This window comes from Labrus mixtus, chromosome 1 (assembly GCF_963584025.1).
Source record: "Labrus mixtus chromosome 1, fLabMix1.1, whole genome shotgun sequence".
In the NCBI taxonomy this organism is placed as follows: Eukaryota; Metazoa; Chordata; class Actinopteri; order Labriformes; family Labridae; genus Labrus; species Labrus mixtus.
The window spans coordinates 30,374,121-30,399,394 of NC_083612.1; the positions used below are offsets into that span (position 1 = coordinate 30,374,121).

Genomic DNA, 25,274 nt, shown 5'->3' on the forward strand with positions numbered 1-25,274 from the left:
CTTTTCACATAATACTTCAAGGAAAACCTGTTATTACTGGGTTTAGGTTGTACAGGAAAAATAGCAAAAAATAAGTTCCAAACATTTCATACAAAATACAAAAAAGTAGGAAAACAGTTTATTCAATTCTATTAAACACAGTTTTTATTTCTGAAACATCTTCCGCAGGTATTCCACAAGTTTACCCAGTTTGCAGATGAACATTAAATCTTTATATTTATTTTGCCATTGAGAAAAAAACTCACCATCTGAGTTCACAGCACACTATTATTTAAAAACAACAACCGAAAGTTTGTTTTTGTGCTTCATATGTTGTACATTATCTCTGCATGTTGTTACACTGCAGTGATCATAATGAGTTTTCTTTATATAATTGAATTGTTTAAAAATTAAATTGACTTATTTCATGTTTTCATGTAGGCTACTTAACCACGCTAAGTAGACTAGTAGTAGTGGCTGTTTAAATATCAGAATCAGAAATACTTTACACATTTGGGGAGGGGGAGATTTGATTCAAGTATTATAAAATACAAACATTGACCTTAGCCCAGTGGGATTTGAACTCTTCTGTTGTTGATTAAAGTAGAATGAGTGGAATACAAGGCTAAAAGTTAGAGAAAATACAAGGGGTCAGTGACAACAATGGCATCTCTTAATGACTTCATTACATCTGACATTTCAAGGAAAAGCTTGAAACAGGCTTGTTTCTGTTACTCTGAGGATGTTTCGTTATTATCTTGGTGTTTCATTGTTACATCATAAGTGTCTGAAGTGGGATGTGGTACCTGGGAGATTTGGTTCGGTACATTGTGGTCTAGAATTTGCTATTTTCAGGAACCTCTAGCTCTTAATATTTGTGACAAAAAGTCCTGGAAATATCTAGATTTGACTAGAGTAACAAAAGTACAAGTACAGGAAAACCTCTTTTGATATCATTTTAAATCTTATCCAGCAACGTAGTCAGGACAAGACACAGATCAAACAAACAAGGCACGTTTAATCCTTCAGCAAACATGGTCAATGTTTCCAGTATCAAGCACTGATGTCTGATTGGGTGTTTAATGTTGGTGTATGTACATATTAAAAAAAATCAGTGCTTGTCAGACACCCTCCTTCTTGAAATCATAGCTTCCCCTGAGGTTGTGAAATCATTTCAGAAATTACCAAAGCTAAATGTTATTCTGTTACTTTTTCAGAAAAACGTAATGTCCTGTGTCGAATCCCAATTCTCTCTTTTTTTTTTTAGGATTGTTGCAACACACTTTTGTCAGAGCCCACAACATCCTGAACATCTGCTTTAAAAGCTTTCAAAATATGTAAACTGTGGGCACTTTAATGTTTTTGTTTTCACTTGATTATAGTTCCCTGTAAATACTTAAATATATTCTTTGCTTTCTTATGGTTGAATTTGGGTGGATAAAGTTTTTCTGTCATGTTTAAAGGCGTATATATGTATAGATATATATATATCTATACATATATATATATGTAGGATAATTTGTGTGTTTCTTGGTTTACGGTGTGCAATAACACAAAGTCAGATCCAGAATAGACAAGTGAGAAGTCTACTAAAGCTATTCAAGATGAATATGTTTTCATGGTAATGTGTGTGTTTGAAATATTTATGTTGTCTGTATGTCTTGATTGACCTCATCCATGTTTGTTTGATATGAAACAGCACATGCTCTTCCTAAACGGTTGGCAAATTGCCTGCTCAGCCCCCTCAAAGATAAATGACTGTGTTAAGAGTTGGGTGAGCCCAGGTGTCTGTTTTCTCCCTGTCAGCCGGCCAAGTTGTGAGTATCCTATCCGTGTAAGCCAGTCTCATGGTCATCATCCAACATGGCTGCCCACCTTCCACCCACTAATTGTCTGGTTCCCACAGTTCTGCCTGCCTTCACAATCTCTGAAAAATCCCCTCGCTCAGGCTCATCTATCAGCCAGTGACCTTGTCAGGGAGCATCGCATGAGTAACTTCCCTGCTTCCCTGGGTGGAGCAAATTGCTTGTTAATTACTTATGAGCTGAACCACCCTCCCCCCACACTTACACGCAGATAGTAGAAACAAATAAATAAACAAAGGGAAGGTATTAACTCCGGTGAATGTAGACTCCATATTGGTTCAAGTCGTGGGCCCTTCTGATGGACCCTTTCCTTTTCCAGGCTGGGAGACATAATCTCAGTAAAGGCCGGTTATCTTTCTGTTTATGTCTTGTCCTACATTATCTCATATACATTTAGGTTACGCAAGTGAGCTAATAAACACAGCTTGATACACCAGGTTGTTCCTGCTAAGAACAATACAGACTTGTAAAACAGCTTTTAGGTTACGATTAATAAAAAATGTAGCTATTACTGCCTTTATCTTGGATTCACTTTCATTTGGACACTTTTTATTTCAATAATTACATAGAAGCTTTTTTGACTATAATTTTCCACATTTATAATAAAGCGAAGGTCTAAAACAGATAGTTGATCAATCTGTTTGTTAACCAGAAAAAAAGGTGTTATTTTGTCAATCAGTTTTCGATAAAGTAATTTTTTGTGAACAAAACCAAAAAGCCAAATGTTATTTTGATTTTAAATCCGAATTTTCAGGGCTTACCACTGCACTTTGCAATCTGTGATTGTCAGCTGAAAATGTTCTGTTGGTTGGACTAAACAAGGGACTTTTATGGCTTCAATTATATCTTGGCAATTAAGCGATCCAACATGAGAGAGGTTGATTCCTTACAGGAAAGAACAGCCTTAACAAAACTTCATCTTCTTTGATATTATACAATAGTTCTACAGGTAGAAAGAAAAGTAGTACACAACAACAGGCTATTGGCTTTCCTTAACTTAATTATTCATTTGATCCACAAACGCAGCTTGACTGGACCTGGACTGTTGCTTAAAAAAAACCATAAACATTTTCCTGATCATTTGATGAATGATTGAATGTCTTCACCACAGATGGTCTTCACATTACCCTACACAAACTCTCTGGTAAAACGTAAACGCAGAACCTAATGTACACTTATCTGTATGCATATTACAAGCAGTGGAGTAAGACTCTTTTTAATGTCTATATTTGGTATGTGTGGTTTCAGGATACAGGCCTAATCAATATAGACAAAAAACGCCTGTAATATAGATAGATAGATATATTTAATTGTGGGATATCGTACCAGCTCTACAGTAACATCAAACAGTGACTTAAAAGAACAGTATTCAGAAATGACTTGTTACGTACGTTCAGAGCTTGCAAATCTTAAAATGACCATGTCCCCATACATATATATTAACCCGAAAAAAGATTGAAAGAATACCCCTAAATGAAACAAACTTAAATAAAAACTGTGCAATTAAAAATAGATTTATACAAGAAATGTACATAACCCGTGCAGGGATAAAAATATATGTTTAATGACAAAACAAGAACCTATAAACAGTTGAGGGAAAAAAATCTGTAATTAGACCTGAAAATAAAAAAATATAAAAAAGTGTTGACCTTCTAGTCACTAGTCACTAGTCACTAGTTGGGCATCTATCTGACCATGCACTTAGTTATGTTGGCAGCTCATATAAACATGTTGTTCTGTAGCCAAGCAGCAAATGGTTGACAAAAATAAACAGTGAGTAGCCCTCGCTGGTAGTTACACAATGAATGACCCAGAGTTTCTTAGAACTAGCTGGAAACTAATCCAGAGCTAAATGGAGGCTGAATCGTGTTCTTGAATAATACTATTGTATTATGTGTCTTCAGTCCATCAAATGTTTGACTTACTGGTTAACCATGCAACTTCATTAGCCTGCACTATGATGTAGCAGTGTATTTCCCTCAATGTAACGTATAACATTATGCAGCTTTGTGTGTGTGTGTGTGTGTGTGTGTGTGTGTGTGTGTGTGTGTGTGTGTGTGTGTGTGTGTGTGTGTGTGTGTGTGTGTGTGTGTGTGTGTGTGTGTGCGTGCGTGTGTGCGTGCATGCATGCAACCAACTTATCTAGCTAACGGCCTGATAGCTGTTCAACCCCTGTGATCACTTATCTTCTGAACGACCTGATAGAGGATCAATCACACTGCACAGCTGCACACCTCCAGCGTAGAGTCATTTAATTACTATTTATTTTGCCCATTCAATTAAGAGGTCATCGTTCTCTTGGCCGCCTCCTATAGCTGATGATGCTGACTCGGCTGTACTGTACAAAACGAAGGTTGGTACATGAAATACCACTGTTATCTTTTCATATCACTCCATGACCAGCTCCATCACTGACGACCGCGAGCAATCCATCAAAGCGAGCTCACATTCGTGGTGTTGAGCTATCTGAGGTCATTAATCCCACTATGTGGAATGTGTGTGCTCTGTTTAAACCCCATGGCAGCAAAAAAAAAAGACAGAAAAAAAAGGCTTTAGTCTTCCAGGAGTTCTTACATTCCTGCTCTGGATGGATCGAGTCTCTGCAGTGTAGAACCGCCGCGCTGGTCATGTTGGAGCACTATGTTGTCATCACAAAGTGTTTATACTAGGCACACTCAGAGGTAGCTAGGAGGAAGCATGTGACCTTAAAAGCCACATTAAGCTAAATAATCTATTTATCTAATCTAATAATCTATTTTGATCGGGGAAGAATTGCACATATTTTGACTTGAACTGCTGCATGTCATGTTACTAATACTTTTGAGATGTCATTTACACGTTAACGTTGGCTAATAAATTAAAACCGTACTGTGGCTGGAGGACATTAAAACTTCCTCAATAATCATTTTATCCACTAAATCACACAACAACAGTGTCTTTTAACAGTAGCTCTGCAGTAGATTTAAAAAATATATAGATTTCATTTTAATGTACTAAATCTGATCTGATAAAAAATCATTTTCAGGTATTATTTGGATTTCAACACTCAGCCTTTTCGCTTCCTGAGATCGAGAGAGTTGCAGCAAAGCAGCATTCCCCTAAAGTGTTGAGAGGTCAAATTCTGTGTGAATTGTGGTCATTTGTGTATTTCCCATCAGTGTTGCTTACATCGGAGTCATCCCTTAAACTTTTTTTTTTGCTCGTCTAGCCTCACAATGCGACTCAGAGGTATGACAGCAGACAATTGCAGCTCAAGATATCTGAAAAAATGTTTTCTGATGACTGTTGAGGCCTCGGCCACAGCTGTGAGGGTGTGACGGCGTGGAAGAGGCTGTGGTTTACTGTAAAGAGCTGATAAAGGGCGGCCTTGCTTGCTGACACACAAGCACCTGCTGGGATGAGACGTGGGCTGTTTGGTGAAATTCATGAAGCCACTTCTTTACATCACAGACATGTGTAATGTGTTCCTCTTGTAAATAAAAAGGCATCAGCAGCTGCTCAGAATTAAAAGTAAGACATCCAGTCATGCCACTGGGTCTCTTTTAATCCAGCAGCTATGTTTAGTTTGATGATGAAAATGTGTCATCAAGTCTGTAATCAATTCAGTCAATATTCAGATTCCCCCACCCCGTGATGCCCCGGTCCATCCAAAAATAAATAAATAAATAAACATCACTGTGACCTGTATATAAAATATGAATGTCCACCCTTAAAGGTTTGCAGGTTGGCTGAGTCTTATTTATAAAGCTCTTCTTGGTTTAGCTCCTTCATATTTAAGTTCATACCTCCAAAGAACCAGAAGCCACTCTGCCTCGCGCTCCTGTGATGTTTTTTAAAACTGTCTGTTCCTCGCGTCCGCACTGAGCTCGGGGAAAAAAGAACCGGTTAGTTTTGCCGCCCGCCCTCTGCAGGGAACTTTCTCCAAAACGACGTGAAACCTTTGGCTCTACTTTAAAAGACAAAAAAACACCACAAGACCATTGGATAGTGTCTGTGTTTTTGAATTGTAATCTTTGATCACGACTCCGCACTTTTATCTGCGAACAGATTTGCACATTGTAACTTTTGTTTTCTCTTAACGTATTGTTTGTAAACTGTTTCTTAATCGTGTAATATTTGTTAAGGCGTGTGCTGCTGACCTCTTAACCAGGTCACCCTTGTGAAAGAGATCCTAATCTCAATGAGTTAATGACCTGGTTAAATAAAAGTTAAATTAAAGAAATAAAATACAAAACAGTCGAGTAAACAGCATTAACAGAACAGTCTGTAGTCACTGTACTTCATTACATTACACTTATTGAACACATTTATAGAAACAGTTTTATGTTGGTAGGTTTTATATTTTCTTCAAAAAGACACAAATCTGTTACGTATACTTCCCATTTCAGATTCTGTTGCTTTGTACATTGTTTTATAAGAAACACCAAGACAATGTGTTTTAAAACGTGTTAAACTATTCAGCTATTAACCCTGCTCTAAGTCAAATGTTTAAAAGCACCATTTCTAAGAAAGCAGGTACAAAAATGAATACATATACACACTTTTATATCTAACTTTGTAGCTACTTTGAAGCCAGCAGCTAAAAGGTTATTTCTTAGAAGCGATTTGAAAAAGATATCTCCGTAAACTGGGCTTCCTCAAAAGAATTAGGAGTCAATAGGAATCATTTTCCTATTTTTTTTTAATATCAACAAAGTTATAACAAAAATAAATAAATTCTGCTATGAAGCATTTTCTCGACAGCTTTTTCAACAGAGCCACGTCCATTTCCCTGCATTACAATAAACAAGGACACACAAATCACAACACACAGACTGATAGTTAGCAAGACTTTGATTGTGTCTTCATCCCAGCTGGCAATATTTCTTGAAGAATAAACTTCACTTTGAACCAGTTGTTGAAGCTCATTATTTAGCTTTCTTTAAAAGGAGATGAAGTATGGATTTCCTGTTTCTAAGAGTTTACAGAAACAGAAGATAAGCTGAGAAAGTCGGATGCAAATGTCCGACAGAATAACACACAGTTTTTTGAAGTATTTTCATGAGATGTGTTGACAACAACAACGATTTTAAACATCACTAATGTTTTCCTGCGAGTATGCAGCCGTTCTTTAGTTTGATCTTAGTGTTTAAATTCCTTGGTTTTTAATTATATCTCTGAGATTTGATCCAGGAGCATCCGGCTTTGACTGTATATAAATACAGTTGAGGGAGGACTCTTTGGTGTGCTGATAGAGGAGAAAGGTAACAAAAAGAAGAGATCGGGTGCGTGAAAGATCAGTGGACCAGTGTTGTGTCTGACACATGAAGCATGGAGATGTCCGCTCTCCCACAGATCTTTTTTTTTTCCCTCTCTCCGGCTCTTATCTGCGGTGTGATATGCTTCACTTTGAAGATGTGACGGAGAATTAAAAACTGACGACTGTTGTTTTTCAAGTTGGTCGGAGGGAACAATGACCACACTGTTTACAGCTGCGTTTGATATACACCTCAAGAGTAATAATGAATCGTATGTATAGTCAAAAAGTTTCCAAATGTATCTGTGGCTGTATGAAGCCATGTATGATAAGCACCAGTGCGTCTTTGTTTTCTCAAAGAGCAGAGGCCTGGCTGTCACAAACTTCCAAACAGACCTCTGAGAAAGTAGCGAGGGGAAGAAAGAAGAATATTGTTCTGCTTGTGTTTTGTTTGAAATTGTAACCATTTCCTAGAGGCCACAGGCAGATAGGGGAAATGATGAAACGTTACAACACACTGCTGTTTGGCTTGTTATCTGTTTGTTTCCATGCCCACTCAGGAAAGTGAAGGACTGGGCCTTTTCTTTTTAATGCCACAGTCAGCACATGAAAACCACACCTGTTGCTCTCCTGCATGCTGTTTTTCTCCTCATATCAAAGCTGTTTTGATGCTGATATCTTAAAATGTTAACGTGTAAATAAACCACGTTGCTTTAAAAAAGAGCAAGCTCAACAAAGTGTCCACCTTCAGACGCGGTAGCAGGAATACCGATGTTTATTAAAACGGAAAAAGTCACTTCTTCTTCACGTGTCCTTCCTTGCCAGGTCACATGTCTGTGCCGTTTATCAAACGTCTCTCTGGCTGAAACAAAAGCCTTCTCCAATTTCCTCGTAACGCATCTCGCTGTAGAAAGTTAAAGTCTTGTGTATTTCTTGTTAAGGGTCACAGGCAGTATTGACCATTACCCTTCCTCCACACAGCCAGTCTTGTTGTTTTAAACCCTGAGTTAACCAGAGATTGATCTGAAGAATGGGTGTATTCGGGGACCGCCATCCGTCATATAGGGGCTGAAAGGGTTGTTTTCTCCCGGCCCCGTCACCTTTGATGAATCCCTGCTAAAGACTCCGCTGGGGAAGGCACGGCCAGCATTTTCTTGGCTCAGATGCTCTGAGTTTCCCTCCACTCTCTCTCTCTCTGTTTTCTGGCGGAATACTTTCAATTGTGCCACAACCTTTTGTACATGCAGTCCATTATTTAAGAGGTTGTTTGTTTGTAGTGGGCGGGCCACTGGAGGTTTTTTTTAAGTAGTTTTGGGAGAAATTAATTATCTTTGCTACTATTTTTAAGTCAGTTCGACATCCTCTGAATGACTGGGTGTTCCTCTGGGGTACTGGTCTGCCTTTGCACCAGTTTATTTCCCAAAATGAAGGAAAAGTCAGAGAGCACTTCTTCTTCTTCTCCGTGCCCCAAAAATCACAAAAGAAAATCTGTGTTTATGCACAAGTGAGAATTCTAAGGTTAATATCAGTGATATTGAGCAATAATGACTGATTCCATCTCAGCAGCTAGTCAGCTGATTTCATCACTTTTACTGTACGAGTGATGAAATCAGCGTGTGGACTGTAGGCATCTCTCTCTCTCTCTCTCTCTCTCTCTCTCTCTCACTCACTCTCTCTCTCACTTGTTCTGCTTTTGTGTCCTTTTGTCCTTCTCTATCTAGTGTCCCCCCCCCCCCCACCACCACTCAGCCATCACTTCTCTTAAGTTGAATTAGGGGTCACAAGAGTTTGCTGGAATCCTAGACTCATATTCCAGATGGTGACGACAGGAACTGGATAGAACTCTTCACCTCACAGCATCCTCGTCCCCCATGGTCTCGATCCCAAATCTCAAATCTGCTGTAGATTTTTAATATGCTTTCGTTTTGGAAGAGTGCATGATTGAATAATCAAACAAAAAAAGAAAAGAAATCTCTTTGTTAATGTCATGAACTGGCGAATAACTTTTTATGATCCACATTTTTATGGTTTGAAGAGAAAAGGTGTCCAATAGAAAATGTTTTTAGAAATGAACAGACAGCACAAGATGTACTTTTGCTCTTTTTGTTCTTTCTCTGAAACCCATTGTATACAGTCATACTAACAAACAGTTATAATAAAGCTTTTAAATGAACTAGAACAGAAAACTAATGCTCAAAATAATAAAATAAATAAAAGGGGGAGGGGGGGAATTATAGCAACTTTAGGTTAGGTACTGATTTCAACTTGCTACATTAGATTCACTTAAATATACATTTTGTGCCCACATGCATATGTACACATAAATATCCATATTTGTACTAACATATACATATAGATTTGTTTTTTGGGGGGCTCTTTATGACTGCGTTAGAGAGACAGGACAATGGATAGAGTGAGAAAGCAGGGAGAGAGAGAGAGTGGGGTATGACATGCGGTAAAGGAGCCACAGGTCGGATTTGAACCCAGGCGCACCGCTTCAAGGATTGTATAGCCTCTAAACATTGTGCACAAACTAATCACTTTGCCACTAGAAACATATTTATATTCATATACATATACAAACACTTAAGACACTCACACACATATAAATTAATTTGCCTAAACATATACTTCTGACCCCTTTGGACTTTAAGAGGAGCTAATTCTCACTCTGCAAAGTAAAAGGCCCAGGCTTCTGTCATTCAAAGGTTTTATCTTTCTTCTTTTATTATTAAAAAAGTCCAACAAATGCATGTTACCACTTTTTTTTTTTTTTTTTTTTTCACATTTTACTTTTAACAGACAAAACCAAAAAAACAATCAGAGAGAGTTAAGAAAAAGAAAAGAGGAGAAATAATTAACAGGGTAAGGAAGAAGTAATATTAGCAGCCAAAACATAATACAAATTAATACAATATAGTACAAAATACTAAGGAGTGAATAAATAAAAAGGTTTCTAATTGGTCACAGTTTTTTCTCTGAATAAGGCCCAAACACATCTGGCTCTGAAGAGTGGATGGTCAGAGGTCCATAAGAAGCTCCCATATTGTAAAAAAAAAGTAATTAAAAAAATGTCCGCCTGTTCCAGGCATAATTTCATTGGTTTGAACAGATTAAAAGTTTGAGGTCTTTTATTCTCTAGATGTGATATTATACCAATCCTCTACGTAGATATATATGCATAACCAGTGGAAGTGAACCTTTAACAGTCAGGCTGTTCAGCGCCTTCCAGATCTTTTTCAAATGTCTGCATTCCTACAAAACATGTGAGATTTAGCCTGTACATGTTTCACAGTGATGACATTTAGAGGAGGTGAGGGTACGTTTGACTGAAACGGAAGGGAGGAAGGTACATCCTGTGCGTAGATTCGTAACTCTGTTCAGTTATCTTGTTACGAGACAATGCAGCAAAGACATCCTGAAGGTAAAAAAAGACTATCTTTAATGTACACAGCCAGCTTTAACGTTATTTATGAACCAGGGAGATGTTTCAGTCAATCACTGCACAAGATGTGGCGTAGTACGATATTATAACTTTTAAATAACATCTTTAAAAACATACAGGATCCTATATATCAGAATAATATTACATTATAAATAACAACAAGAGATCCATAAAGAAACCAGGTAAATCAGCATAAATACTAATCATTGGATAAAATGGCATTATCATAGAGATAAACTTAATTAACATTATTCTATCAGATAATTAAATAATAGGATTTATTTTAAATTCACAATGTAGATTTAAGTAAAACCATCTAATGATATATTTTAGTAAAGTATTCAAATTAATTTTGTGTTATACTGGTCTTAAGACGAGTGATATAAACAGTTTGATTAGCTTTTTATAATTATGTTTAAAGTGACCGTTATGCAGTGCTGGTTTTTTCTTCTTCTCTTTTTTAAGGGCCTCTGAAAACATGACGACTTTTTCAAGCGTTTGAAGAAAGGAGAAGTCTGGCTGTTGTTCTGACAAATACAATAATGTTAAAAGATCCACAGCAGCTGCCTGAAATTTATAGACATATTCTAAGTGACTGCATTCCTGTGCAGCTCCACGTAGAGTGAAGTTGGAGTTAAGGTCAAAACCTCTATCTCTTAAGCACACACACACACACACACACACACACACACACACACACACTGACACACACACACACACACACACACACACGCACAGAACTCCCCCTTCTTCTCGACTAATAAATAATTATCCCTTTGTGTGATGTGGCTTTCCTCCAAGGACGTGTGTAGTTTATGTGAGTTACATTTAGCAAAAACAGAACCTTTTCCACAATGGGAAAAACCCCGATATGTTGTTTTATCATTTTTACATCTTAAACCATAACTCATTTATCTGTGTATTCTTTAAGTGATGCAGTTTGAATCCGGCTCTGATTTTTTTTTTTTTTTTGTCCTAATCTCCCAAATCCTCTGATATATACTGCATCTAAAAAAATACTCCTCATTTTGAAACTTAAACGCATTTTAACGCATTAGTAAAAGTAAAAGAAATAATCATTACTGAGTTGTTACGGTATCTTCTTACTCACCAAGTTTTTTCTGGTCCTTTGAGGGTGTTGCCTCATCCTTATGGTTAACGTGTTTTGAAAGTGGGGTAAGTTTCAGAAAACAGATGAGTCAAAAGAGTCAGGAATGATGAGCTTCTGAGAGGACATCAGGCCTTTTGAGAAAGGGTTATTTGTACATACATACGTGTTCCAGTATTCAGTATCTGACACAAATCCTCACATCCTGAAAATGTCATATTTCAATGTTACAAATTTGTAAAAACTAATTTAATCTGTGATGAGGACTTTTATCAACTACTCTACTTTCAAACTTGAATGTGACGATGTCGCGCTTTAATGTCAGCACATTCGGTGTCTTAATTTTTAATTTTTTTTTAAACACCTCACTCCTTGCACACACTCCACCCGCAATCCACCTCCTAACACAAACACATCATACTTGAATAAAGAAATTAGAGCAACAGGGGCTCATGCAAATGCTATGTTAAGCAGAATCCCCCCTGATGTTTGGTGTGTGCTGGCCAGGGCAGAGCAGGGGAGTCTTCTTCTTCTTCAGCCTCCCTCGCTCCTCCCCCCTGTCCACAGAGTTATTCACTATTTGAGCTTTCAGGAGAGGAAAGAAAGTCAGACAGTATAGAGACAGAGGGACAAGGAGCTGTAAGCCTCACACACTCCCACTGCAAAGACACACCTAACAGCCAAGGAGCGTGAAATTTGGCATCCATCATCACCGCCAGTTTACCTTTTTAACCTATAGCTTCATCACTTTAGGGAAAGATGGCTCCAATAGCGAACTGTGACCACTGATGTTGGTTTCCTCCATTATTGTTTGTTTCTTTTTTTTTAGATACTGTTTGTGTTAAACTTTCAGGATTTTGTTTCTCCCCTCTGCATCTTCTTCTGGAATTACCATCCCTCCTTATTTGGACTTTCTCGAGCCAACTCTGCCGATGCTGACTGACCCGTGTGGAGCCATGTCCATGGGGTCAGACGTTCGAGATCTGACCCTCTTATCTCCAGCGCCTCCCATGCCGTCCTTACCAGGAGCCGGTGGCGGCTGTGGGATGTCTGTCGCTGGTGGGGGACAGTGGACCCAACTGCTGGACCTCCACTCCGGCTCTCCCTACAGCTCCCTGCCCTCCCACCACTCCATCATCAAACAGGAACCAGGATGGGGGACCTCCGACACCATAGAGGACCCTCACTGTGGACTCGGGGCCTTCACGGTGCACTTCTCAGGCCAGTTCACAGGATCTGGCCCCTGTCGAGTTGGGGCCTTTGGAGAGACGACTGCAGGTCAACCCAGGATGTTTCCCAGTGGGACCTACCTGCCCGGCTGCATGGAGACTACTCCTGCACCCAGGAACCAGGGTAAGCATGCTCATCACCAACCCCACCTTTCTTCACCTGTTTTCACCCACAAACGTAAAATCCAGGTTTTACAGGAGGTCAGTGTTTTTTTTTATACTTCCTGCTGTATGCATTCATGATAGAACTCCATATTTAGGGTGTTGTGTCTCAGCAGGATGTTTTGTGTGCAGCACTGGGTCACCCTGTCCCGGGTCAGGAATGGGCTTGACAGCTTCCTGGTAACGCTCTGGCACTGATCCATACAATAGTTCTTTTTTTTTTCTGCTGGTGCTTCAAAGGGCTTTTCACTGGACACCGATTTTAGATCTTCATTCACTTGTAGATAAATGTAAGAGCACCGCTATGCATTCATTATTTTGTTAGATTCATAATGTCAGAATAGATCTTTCGGTGAATCATTTTTGCAGTTTGAGCCGGTCTCGTTACTCATTTAAAGGATTTAATGGCAGGACAATTTCAGGGGGAAAAATGCAAAAGCATCTGAGCACAATTAGATCAATACCTCAACATTACAGTGAAAAAAAAACATGACATTAAACTTCTGATTAAAAAAAGAAAACGTAAATCAATATTAACCTTATAAGTCTGTAAAAGCAGCCGCGGGTAGAAAGCTGCATTTTGCAAAGATCTGTTTTGACCCAGTGTCCTTTATTATATTACCGTTGCTTTTTTATTTCTAACCAAAAGTGGTGACAGATTCTTATTATCTTCTATTATCTCTTTTTTAGGTATATGTGACTTTATGCGTATTATAATAAAGGGTGCCGCATGTGGGAGAGACGTTAGGACGAGTCTGAGGGCCCATGATTTACGGGGGCTCTGAAAATATTAGAACATTAGTTATTTTTTTGCTAATCTTTTTTTTTTTCATGGGGCGCAAAATGCTTGAGGGTGCCCCTGATTATATTATGTTCAGCCTCTGCAGCTACGAAAGTCATGTGCATTGTTTCTATGAAACAAATAATACATTTGTGTGGCGTTAAACTTGAGCTTGTGTATCATTATTGGTAATTCAAAAAAATACAAACGCACATATGTATGACCTGCTGTGATCCATTAGTGATTACTACATGCTAAAATTAAAGACAAAAAACTCACACACAAAAAAAAACCATTGTTTCCCTTTACGTTCTTTTACGTATTCTTCAAAATAATTATCAAGAAAAAGATCAAGAAAAACACAAATAGAAATATTTTAATCATAATTTCACTTGGGCTACTAATCGTATCATTTCCTCTGGGATTTTTTTTTTATCCTAGTAGACCTGCACACACATCACTGAGAGTTTCAATGTTATTTATCTGGAATCCTTTTCAGGGATTAACTTTATTACACTATCCTGTGAAGTGCTTTCATAGATGTGATGACTCTGCCTTTACTGTAAACAACCCTCATGTCTGCTGAGCTTCATTACTCAGAGATCAGAGACCTGCTCGGGCTCTACCGGTGTGACTTTCAGAGTCAGGATTCAGGAAGTCTCGTTGCTCAGTGGAAAGTAGTTTTTGATGAAATAATAAAAATAGACGGTGTGTTTGGTGCTCAGCAGGCGGGATAGGTTTTAAATAAGAAAACCAAGTGAGTCATTTTTCTCTGAAACTTTTCAACATCCCTCACGGGCCTGACTCAGGATCTGTCTGCCTGCCACTTTAAGACAGCACTTCTCTAAAACTCTTTTACAAGGGCAAGATTAGAAAAGAGGGAAGTGTCCAAGGACCAGATATTTGTATTGTTTTTCTCCTTTTCCTATAAGAAAGTAGGAATTTAAATGTGTTGAGAATGCACCTTTTTTATCCAGAAGACAATGAACTCATGGTTAGATTTAACATCTCCCATCCCCCCTCTGCTTAAAAAGCCCTGGTGAAATCTGTTTCTGATATGATATGCAATTCTTTGCCGTAAACAAACATAACAAATTATTTGGCAAAAAATTTTTTTAATCCGAAGACGCCCTTCCAGTCAAACAATGTGCTAATGATGGAACGGATGTTAACTTTGTATGGCTGCTTCAACAGCGCCAGAGGTTACTACTCTTAATGAAATACTTTAAAATATATATATATATATTCCAACTAAGTTTATTACTTCTCATGATAATAATAATACATTGATTTCACCCTTTAACAGTCACAACAAAGCTACTCTATCAACTTTCAGTCAACAGTTTCAGTTTTTTTAGATAAGGTGAAATAATATTTCATGAAATAATTATTATTGGAAAATCAAAAGAATGATAGAATAAAATAAAAAAACAAATGAAAAATCTTTGATTACACAGTTTTCAACAATTAATGTTTTTTTTTTGTTTTTTTTTACATAAGTTTATGAATGATTTAAATCCAGGATGGAGGTTGGTTAAAGGGCATTATTCCGCCCTCAAATTGAATAAAAGATGGACTTTTCCCTTATGTGTATGTAACATTTAAACAAGCATCATTTGTACGCAGATTTCTCAAATGTAACATTCTTATTTAACAGAACCTTCATGCATTTCCTTAAATAATGCTATAAATCACAATGCTCTCTGTTTCTTATAACTTTAATTAAGTTAGCATACATGCAATTCATCACTTCCCAGCCGGGTTTTTTTGATCACTGAGCACACTACAGCAGCTCATCTCAGTCCGTCTGTGCTGTGTTTGCCAAATTTCTTTTTCCACCTGCCATAAATATTGCAACCACAAGGCCAAAGATAGATGGGGGGAAAAAGAACATGTTACAAGGAAAAGGGATTTAGTTGTTTAATGAATGTCTCTCTGTGGTGACCCCTGCCAGAGACTGAGAGCCACTACCAGGGGGATTCAGATAACTGACCAGATACTGGAGACTCTGCAGACTTCACCATGTTACAAACATTTGCAGGATGGTAATCTGATGACTCCTCCACCAGGCAAATGGGATTATTGAAATTTTCCACTGCTTCCTACTTTTGTTCTCAGGTTACGGAGCCCTGAGTTTCGACAGCAACCCCAGTTATGGTCACACTCCGTCTCACCACACCCCTCAGCTCTCCAGCCTGTCCTTCAAACACGAGGACACGCTGTCACCGCCAAACAACATAGGTAAGCGTCTGCATCCTGACGTCTCGCCACTAAATTGACTTGCAGACTTGGAGGACTGTCATGTCAAAGCAAGGTTATATAAGTAACCCGTTATTTTTCATATCACAACAGAATCGCTGTCACCCATTGTCCTTCATCTCCCTCCGTCTCTGTCTGCACACACATTCATAAACGCAGGCGTACACACACACACACACACACACACACACACACTCCCTCTCGCTCTGTAAGCACACGTATGGTTAATGACTCTGATAACTGGAGGAAGCGGCTTTATGTGACTCTGCTGGAATGTCAAAAACTGTCAGGGGAGTAATATAGTATATGAGGCTGAAAAAGACCACTGTTCCTGAGTGACCCGCTCGCTCTTCTCAAAGGAGGGCCCTGTAGACATGCAAGAGTAGCCCTTTGAATTTTTAAAGCTTTTTATTTGAAGTATTTGTTTGAATTTAATGTGTTTTGTGTTGGTTCCAAAGAGGGCATGAAATAGTGCAATAATACAATCATTATTAGAAATATATTTATATATCAGTGATTTTTAAACACTCAAACTCAAACAAAGAGTGACTTTGTTTTGGGTAATCTTTGCTTATCTTTTTTTTAAATTGTTTTTTATGTGACTTTTAGTTCCCTTTTTTCTCTGCTTTTTATATTTGGAGTTTTTGTTTATAAAAACAACAAGTTGCTCCATAAAGTTTCTCATTGAGTTGATATTTTCTGACATTTTGGATACCAATAAACCAGTGTTAATGCATATAATCATTTGCAAAAACATCAATTAGTCGCAGCCCTTATGTGAATCATTTCTTTACTTTTTCTACTTTCAGTTGAGCAGCAGTACCCGGCTCCTCCTCCCATGTTCGGTTGCCACAATCCCCCAGAATCCTGTCCGAGCAGCCAAGCCCTGCTGCTGAGAAACTACAACAGGTACAATTATCTACCTCTTCGAGCATTCGTTGTCACTTCATTTGACTCCAGCTACCTTAAATCCCCTCATGGTACAATTCCATTCGTCTCAAAAAGTTTTCAGACTCCAAACACATCCATTAATGTCAGATTCTTTCCACTAACACCGCATGCAGCTCGCTCACTTGCTTACTTGCTTGGTCGTTTTTTTTTTTAAACGTGTGAACTCCCTCTGATCCTGCCTCGGCGCTGTCTGGTTTGTGAATCCTAATTTGTTCTGAGGTTAAGTGCTGCCCACTGCTGCTCAGCAGGCCAAAACAAACAGAGAGTGATCTACTGCTGATGTGTCCGAGTCCACCCAGAGGAAAAATGAGGAGAAAAGTAAAAGAGACAAGTTCAGTTTAAGTGAAAGTTAAGTGGCGGTTGAGGCTGGGAATCTTCTTATTCTAACCTCGGGAATTGGTTTCCAAGTTGTTTTCATTTTTGATGCAAACCATCTGAAAGGGAAATTAGGATGAAATTCTTGAAATGCCGCCTTGTGATGTTTTTGTAGAAAAGGAACATGCGCTACCCAAACACTGGAGCAGTGTTTGATAAGAGGAGGGAAGACTCAGCTGTTGTTAGAGCTTATGGCATGAGCTGGAAATCCTCAAACAAACACAGAGACATGCACACACACACACACACACACACACACTGAATACATGTCAGATATCAGTGAGTTTTTCCACAGTTTAACATATCTCAGAGCTGATTAGCGAGCCATCACCATCCTTCCCTCAAGGACTTCTCAAGGAATGCCGTCCAGAATTCCCCGAAAACTGTTTCTCGCTTTTTAATGATACTGAGGACAGAGTGATGTCATGCACTGGTGCGTGGTGTGCTAGGCACGGAGGCACTCACCCCCGCAGGGTGCACCATCGCCTCTCCAAGTTTGCATATGTGTGTGTGTGTGTGTGTGTGTGAGAGAGTGAGAGTGCAAAAGTGTGATCTGCCAAGGTAAAGAATGGCTCTGAGCCCATGTTTTTTAATGAAGCCAGTGAGGAGTGTGCAGGGTGGACAGGATGTGATAATAAGAGAGCAGTTTGGAGTTCCCCCTCTGAATGAAACCTCTTCATTTTCCTTAAAAGGGAGGAGAAAAGAAAGGAAGAGATCAGAGTAGCATGATTCTTTTGTAACATTTCAAGGTTTTCCCAAATATAGTTTGTAAAAAAACAAAAAAACTAACTTCTGTGTCATTCTCAGAGCGAGTCTACTGAGGAACTTTTTGCATTGTATTTTCCCAGATTAAACAAGAGTGTATTTATGTTTTAACACCTCTGGGTAAAATGTTTATAACCTGTCTGTATGTTTTATTCAGCGATAACCTGTACCAAATGGCGTCTCAGCTGGACTGTGTCACATGGAACCAAATGAACACTCTTGCATCTTCCATGAAGAGGTGAGCCATTTGTTCTACTTTGTGTTACATTAACACGCTGTTTCCTTTAGTTTTGAGCTTTTTTTGTGACAATGCAGAGGAGGGGGATTTGACCAGATGGCTGTTGGCCCTCTGCCTAAGGAGATCAGGAAGTGGTGGGGAACATATTCACGTGTGTGTGTGTGTGTGTGTGTGTGTGTGTGTGTGTGTGTGTGTGTGTGTGTGTGTGTGTGTGTGTGTGTGTGTGTGTGTGTGTACATGTTTGTGTGCCGTCACGTGCTTCCCTGAGTGTTTGAGGACTATTTTAAGTCATTACAAAGTGAAGTGACTTCTTCAAGTATAGTTGAGTTGTTAGTTTTTTTATTTTCTTAATTCTTCCTGTTTTGTTCCTGCCCGTCAGCGGACACCCTACCAGCTACGACAGTGACCCCACAGTCCCAACTCCATCCATGCTGGTCAGTGCCCAGTACCACATACACACACATGGAGTCTTAAGAGGACTTCAGGTCAGTGAGACTAAAATCACACAAACAAAAAAACAAAAAAAACAAACAGAAATCTTCCATACTGTAAAGCCCTCTGTCTCCTTCTTCTCTTTCTTAAAGGATGTTCGACGGGTAGCTAGTATCGCTCCGCCAGTGATGAGGTCAACTGAGGCCAACGAAAAGCGTCCGTTTGTCTGCGCTCATCCTGGCTGCAGCAAGAAATACTTCAAACTGTCACATCTGCAGATGCACGGCCGCAAGCACACAGGTGAGATAATGTGACTCATACTCCTCCTTTTCCCTACACACACCTCAAACTGCTGCCATCTTTCAAATGTCATTGAAATTCATACTGTTAAAAAAAACTGTTTTTAAACCGCTTTAAAATTGATTCATTAGGGAACATTTCTGCTAGAGCACTGACCTTCCCCCGACTGTAACTAGGAGAATATTGTTTGGTTTCTATTTTTAAATTGGATGATGAAGATGAGGGCTTGTTTGTTTTTCAGGAGAGAAGCCTTACCCGTGTGACTTCCCCGACTGTGGACGCAGATTCTCTCGCTCGGACCAGTTAAAGAGGCACCAGCGCAGACACACAGGTACACCAGTATACTGAATGAGTGCCCCCCCGGGCCCTACCTCCACTTTTAATGGGAATTTTTAGATTTTTAAACCAGAGGGGAATTCATACTACACTTTTTTTTAAAAACCCTCCTCATACAGAAGGTTTTATTTCTACAGATATACATTGGTGTTTCCAGAAATAGTTTATCTGGATACCTTTAAGCCATTTAGAAGTTCTCTTATGATGTTTTATTCCTGGCTGTGTGGAGAAGTCTGGAAAAGGTGATCAAAGATTACTACAAGATTGAACTGGATAGTTTCCTGACTAAATAAAACTGTTTTATTTCTGATCCGAATGTTCTGAAGGAGGATTATCTCATTGTAACAAAGCAGTGTTAAATCTTGTCCTGTAAAATTCAATATGGTACAGAGTTAGAAATAACCTTTCTAAAGCAGCCCTATCAATGCTTCAGAATCTATTTACTACCCTGCTGATAATTTATGGACTCCTCCCTCCATATTTGTTCCTGTTGCTAGCTGGCTGTACTTCATTTCATTTGATGCTTTTAACTTTTTCATGGGGCCAGTTTTCGTGTTTGTTTAAGATATCTGTGCAATCAAAAAGTGCAATAAATTTTCAGCTTTAAGGGGGAGGGGATTTTAGGGCCTGATTCTGCCCTCTATATATTTTTCCTTGTTTTCCCCTCAGTAACTAAGAAGATATTTTGAATATATTAGTTTCTATTCTGTTATTTATCATTTATTAAATGGCGTGCCATTCGAGGAATTAAAATGTTTATTACAAATGACTTTGTCACTGTAATTGTACATGTGACAATAAAGGACTTAATTATAGGAATACTAAAAACAAACAATAAAAAACACAAACTATAGTGATCAATTTTCTCATTACAAACCATTTAAGAATGCATATTCCTACTTAATAGTTTAAAACATCTGTTAATCAAGCTGTATTTCTATAACACCAATTCATAAGAAATGTTATTTTTTTCCCTCTCTCCACTTATAGCTCCATCTAATGATGTATTTAAACATTTGACCCTCACCCTCTTCTCATTTCTGTCTCTACCACAAAAACTGTTATCATCTCTGTGTAGGGGTGAAGCCGTTTGAGTGCGAGACATGTCAGAGAAGGTTTTCACGTTCAGATCATCTTAAGACGCACACGCGGACTCATACAGGTAAAACAAGTGCGTATACCTTTATTTTCTACCTCTCCATCTTTTTCCAGTGGGATTTTTTTCATTTTTTTTTTTTTTTAGAAATGCCCATTAATTGGCTTTAATAGAAGTTTGCATTCTATGAATTGAACATACTCTAAAGGGATCATTTGTTTTCTGTTTTCTTTTTCATCCCCTGGTTGTCAGGTGAGAAGCCCTTTACCTGCCGCTGGGCCAACTGTCAGAAGAAGTTCGCCCGCTCTGACGAGCTGATGCGCCACCACAGCATGCACCAGAGGAACCTGAGCAAGCTGCAGCCTGCCATCTGAGCAGCCAGAGGAGGACGATGAAGAGGAAGAGGAAGGTGACGAGATGTTGTGCCAGCTAGCAGATAAAAAGCTGCCGGAGCCTGGTCAGCGACTGTGGTTCTGTGCCAGACTCGATGAAGTGCGAGCACAGCTGATGCCTCCCTTGACCGGCCAGCGAAAAAGAGACTCTGATGATCCTCGAGATCTCTGAGATGTTATCTGACCTAAAAACTCTATCTGAGCCAAAGATGATTTTTAAAAAGCAGGATGAGAAAGATGTTAATACACTATGTTGGATATATTTTAGTACACTTGCACTGGCTTCTTTTTTTATCATTTTAATTGTGTCACTCTGAAAATGTGCTGGACGATGTAAACTGGATTTAGGAATTGGACAATGTGTCTTTTTTATGTCCATGAAGTTGAACACCCAGAAGTTTAGCTTCGGGAATGTGAACATCTTTATATTAACTTACAGTATACATGATACTTACCTACTTGCTTTGTATATATGTGGTGTATTTGCTTCCATTTATAGACATTCCTTTTTGTACTTTAATGCTTTTTTTTAAGTTGATAAAATTTGGAGTCACTTCTCTGTCAAGGAGTGGTTGATTGGCTGTTTTTGTGTGAGAGAAAGAGAGAAGAGGTGTTGGTGCTCTCAGGTTAAGAGGCCACCTATGAGTGGTTGGGGGTTTAGTAGGGGGGGTGACAGACAGTAAAAGAGCACCCCACTGTGACTCTGACAGGGTGCAGGTCTCACCCTTCTAAATCTCTGACACACATCTTCATAACCAGGAACATCTGGAGCCAGATAAATCTCATTAGAAAAGACACATACCTCAGTGTCAGCTGGCTGTACTTCACCGTCTGACCTCCCCCACCCCCTCCCACCCCCCTTCTGCTGAGGTTGGGCCCCAACACACACACACACACACACACACACACACACACACACACACACACACCCCTCTTAACTCCACATCGTAAATAACAGCTTCAAGTTGAGACTGACTTCTACATCCTCCAGCCGCCACATGATGGCAGTATCAGTCTGCTTTGAACACATAACACTGACTAGTATTCACACTCGAGCCTTCATGAAGTCCATGTCCACTCTTGTCTCGCCCTCTGAGGTCTGAGAGGCAACACTGAATATGTTCCCATCAACGAAAGTGAGAAACAGGAAGCCACGTTCAGAGCGGGTCCCCGGCTCATCAAATATACACGATGTGGATGGAGTTGTGTGTCAGCTCGTGTGCAAGTCTATAAGAGACGAGATGATTCAGCTTCAGCAGGTGTGTTAATAAAATATGAGCCAATGTGGGAAGACAGAGCTGTTGCATGGCTCTGTGTGTGCTATACTGATGTCACATACCTGGAGAAGTGATGTAAACACGCACATACAGGCACGGTAGATTTAGCTGCTGGCTATATGTTCACACATGGTTTACTTAAGGCGGTCACTCAACAGAAACATGCTCACACTGCTTGTTTCATTCCCTCAGCAGAACTTTATAACCTACTTGCCAAACTAAAGCCTGATTCACACGATTGGACAAAACACCTGAACATTTTCAGCAAATTTCGACGGGAAGCTTTTCTTGAAAACGCGGGCGTCAGAATTATTCAACCCCGACCCTCCCGGATTGTTTCTGCCAGCCCACAAGCAAAACGTCCACTGGAAGTGAGCCGATGTGTGAACGCAGCAGGGAATGATCAGCAAAATTTACACAAGTGAGTGTGCCGTGCGATGGCATTATATTACCCCACCAGCGTGCGCGATCTTCGTGCACATAATCAATCTGCTTCACACTCTTTTCTGCTTGCTAGTATTTTATTTTCCACCAAGTCATCACAGCGTCAGACTCTGGTGCTCGCCCTGCCACCTCTGCACGTCTTTTCAAAGTCACGTCTTACCTCCTGAGACCTCGCCCCCTCCTGTCGGACGGGGGGGGGGGGGAAACTTCCTGCTGTGAGAGACATGTGTGTTCAAGACACAGGAAGTTTTTCAGAAGTGCATGTGTGAAAACAGCTTAACAGAAAGATTAAAATTCTCCTGTTTCAGGGTCACAGACAACTCATTTGAAGTCGTGATTCAGGCTGTTTTTCCAATCCACTAAATGGCTGCGAGGTGGTGTTCTCTGTGATGTTCTGCTACTTAATCCAATGCACTTTGATTAGGAAAGGCTTCTCTTTGTTCTCTCTCTGCAGGGGCACCAGGAGCAGAGGAAGATCAGATGGACCATGAAGTTCAACGTTACTCACTCCAGTTCATTCCTTACTGCAAAGGCTGTACCAGACCAAGCTTCAAACTGATCACAGAGACAATGACCTCATGATCCACCTGACCCTCATTCTTTAGATTGTTTCTGATTTGAGATAGTCGGAAACAAGTGTAATATCTGTAATAATAAGATCTATAACACAACAAACAACTGCACTCAGTCCCACTCCGTCAAACGTTTTCCACCGATCTGAATGCATGAACACACAAATGCAGCGCGAACACACAATCACACACAAACTCACACTCACATGCGCCAGATGCCCCCTCAGCTGCACTGCTGGCTGTTTGCCTTTAAGGGGTGTCGGCGTGGGTAATCTCAGGTGACGTACACCTGGTAACGCACAGCCCAAGACATCTGTAGTACAGCAGGCCTGCTAGCTTCACAGCCTCGCATATCCATGTGCAAACCTTGAAGAAGGTTTTCTTTTATATGCAACGATGTGCTGAAACATGGTCTCAACAAAAAAAAAGGCAATATAAAAACGTAAAGCTGTGTATAAGTAAAAGTAAGTAGATTTTTGCATATTAGTTAACTTAACTTAAAAAGAACTATAACTAAAAAATATGTATAATATTGAATAATGAGTCTTTACATGTACTTAGAAGTCATACTATTTTCAGTATGTCTTTCTGTGAAGTCCCAGGTGCATCCATCATTATCATCACAAAGCTGAAACTGTGACACTTTAGGCCAGAAAGACGCTATTTAACCCTCAGGAAGGGGAAAGGTCAGTGCACATATAGCACACACGCAGGCCTCAATGAGCCCCGAGGGACTGCTAACAAGGTCAAGGCCCCAGAGAGGAAACTTAACGGGGTTACAAGAAGGCCTGCGTGCAAAAACAATGCTGCACCAACAGGAGGCGCTGTCAGGGACTGCTGTAATGTTAAGTGAAGCATGTTCGCAGTTGTATTCCCAGACAACCTCCTCCTCCCCCCCTCGGGCTAGCTCTCTTGTGCAGGGCTGCTGCTGCACAGTCTGAGGGGCCTAAGGGGTTCTTGGGGGTATTCCCTGTGGTTTCACAGGGAGCCTGAGGGGCTCCGGTGTGAAGGAGCTCTGGGAATGCATGAGGCCTTGGGGGCCTGGAGCTCAGATGGAGCCTAGAGGGTAAACTTTCTCACTCAGGGAGCAGAGATGGAGCGGACAGAGAAAGACAGCGAGGAGAAAAAAAAAAACACCTTGAGAGTAATCTGTCAAATATGCAGGCAGCAGCCGGGAAGTTCCCATGAGGATTCACAGAAAAAACACACATGTATGTATACTCTAACCAAAACCAATATGTAGGCCAGCTTTTTAACTATTCCCCTCTCTCCTCGACCATCCTGTCTTTCATCTTCTCCTCTTTTTGCCCTCCTGCTGTCTCCTCTATCCCACTGTAAGATATTAATACCTAACAGGATTAGATGTGTCTCTATCATGTGAGATACAGGATCACAAAACAACCTCAAGCCCCCCTGGGGAGCAGTGGGATAGGAGGGGATGAAACAAGGCCTCTTCTCCCCTCTCCTACCCTCCATCCCAAAGGTATCCAGATGCCGGGACGTGCGGGGAGAGCGCCGTAGAATGAGTAGAGACAAATGTTGACAAATGGAGCGAGAGAGGCGTTTTGTCCAAAGATATCAGTCTCACTGGGAAAGCGTTGTCTCTACCCCTAACTCCATGAACTCCAAAACAATTCCACCATGGGCCACTTTGCCCGCTTTTTAATTAAAACTTGAAAACTTTCTCTTTGCGTATATCATTATAAGATATGCAGCAGCCTGTCAGAGTGAGTGGGCGACTAAAGCAGCCAAGTAAAAGCTGTTTGAAGCTGATTTTGAGTCATCCTGACCTCAGTTCAAAGGGCTCCCATTACTCCAGAGGCACTTACAATTAGTTACCAACTCACTAGGTTTATGTCTCCTAAATTGAAATATATCGCCCTTTAAAGCCTCCTCTCTAATTGTGTAGTCATTAATGGCCGATTCCATATCTACACCGCGTTGATGAGGACATAAAAAACTCATGATGATAAACGAGCAGAAGTGCAGTTGTTTAAAAAGAGAGCGGGACGACTCCTCATCTTGTTTTTTT

General features: G+C 39.9%; 1 protein-coding gene across 3 annotated transcripts; it reads left to right on the forward strand.

Moving 5' to 3' along the window:
* Positions 1–12,223: 12,223 nt before the first annotated feature.
* On the forward strand, positions 12,224–21,514 carry wt1b (WT1 transcription factor b). Of its 3 annotated transcripts, none has more exons than XM_061041648.1 (9): positions 12,224–12,986; positions 15,924–16,046; positions 16,874–16,973; positions 18,313–18,393; positions 18,773–18,878; positions 18,978–19,125; positions 19,367–19,456; positions 20,540–20,623; positions 20,810–21,514. In XM_061041648.1, the coding sequence occupies exons 1-9, from the start codon at positions 12,566–12,568 to the stop codon at positions 20,929–20,931; spliced, it is 1,275 nt and encodes a 424-aa protein (XP_060897631.1). In that variant the 5' UTR covers positions 12,224–12,565; the 3' UTR covers positions 20,932–21,514. The 3 variants fall into 3 exon arrangements, with proteins under 3 accessions (XP_060897631.1, XP_060897642.1, XP_060897621.1); XM_061041659.1 differs by having other exon boundaries at positions 18,773–18,827; positions 20,540–20,632; XM_061041638.1 differs by having other exon boundaries at positions 12,225–12,986; positions 20,540–20,632.
* Positions 21,515–25,274: the final 3,760 nt, after the last annotated feature.

Coding starts and splice junctions, on each gene's coding strand:
- wt1b (XM_061041638.1), top strand. CDS start 12,566: ATGCTGACTGACCCGTGTGGAGCCATGTCCATGGGGTCAGACGTTCGA. Junction 19,457..20,539: donor GCACCAGCGCAGACACACAG/GTACACCAGTAT, acceptor ATCTCTGTGTAG/GGGTGAAGCCGTTTGAGTGC. Junction 20,633..20,809: donor GACTCATACAGGTAAAACAA/GTGCGTATACCT, acceptor CCTGGTTGTCAG/GTGAGAAGCCCTTTACCTGC.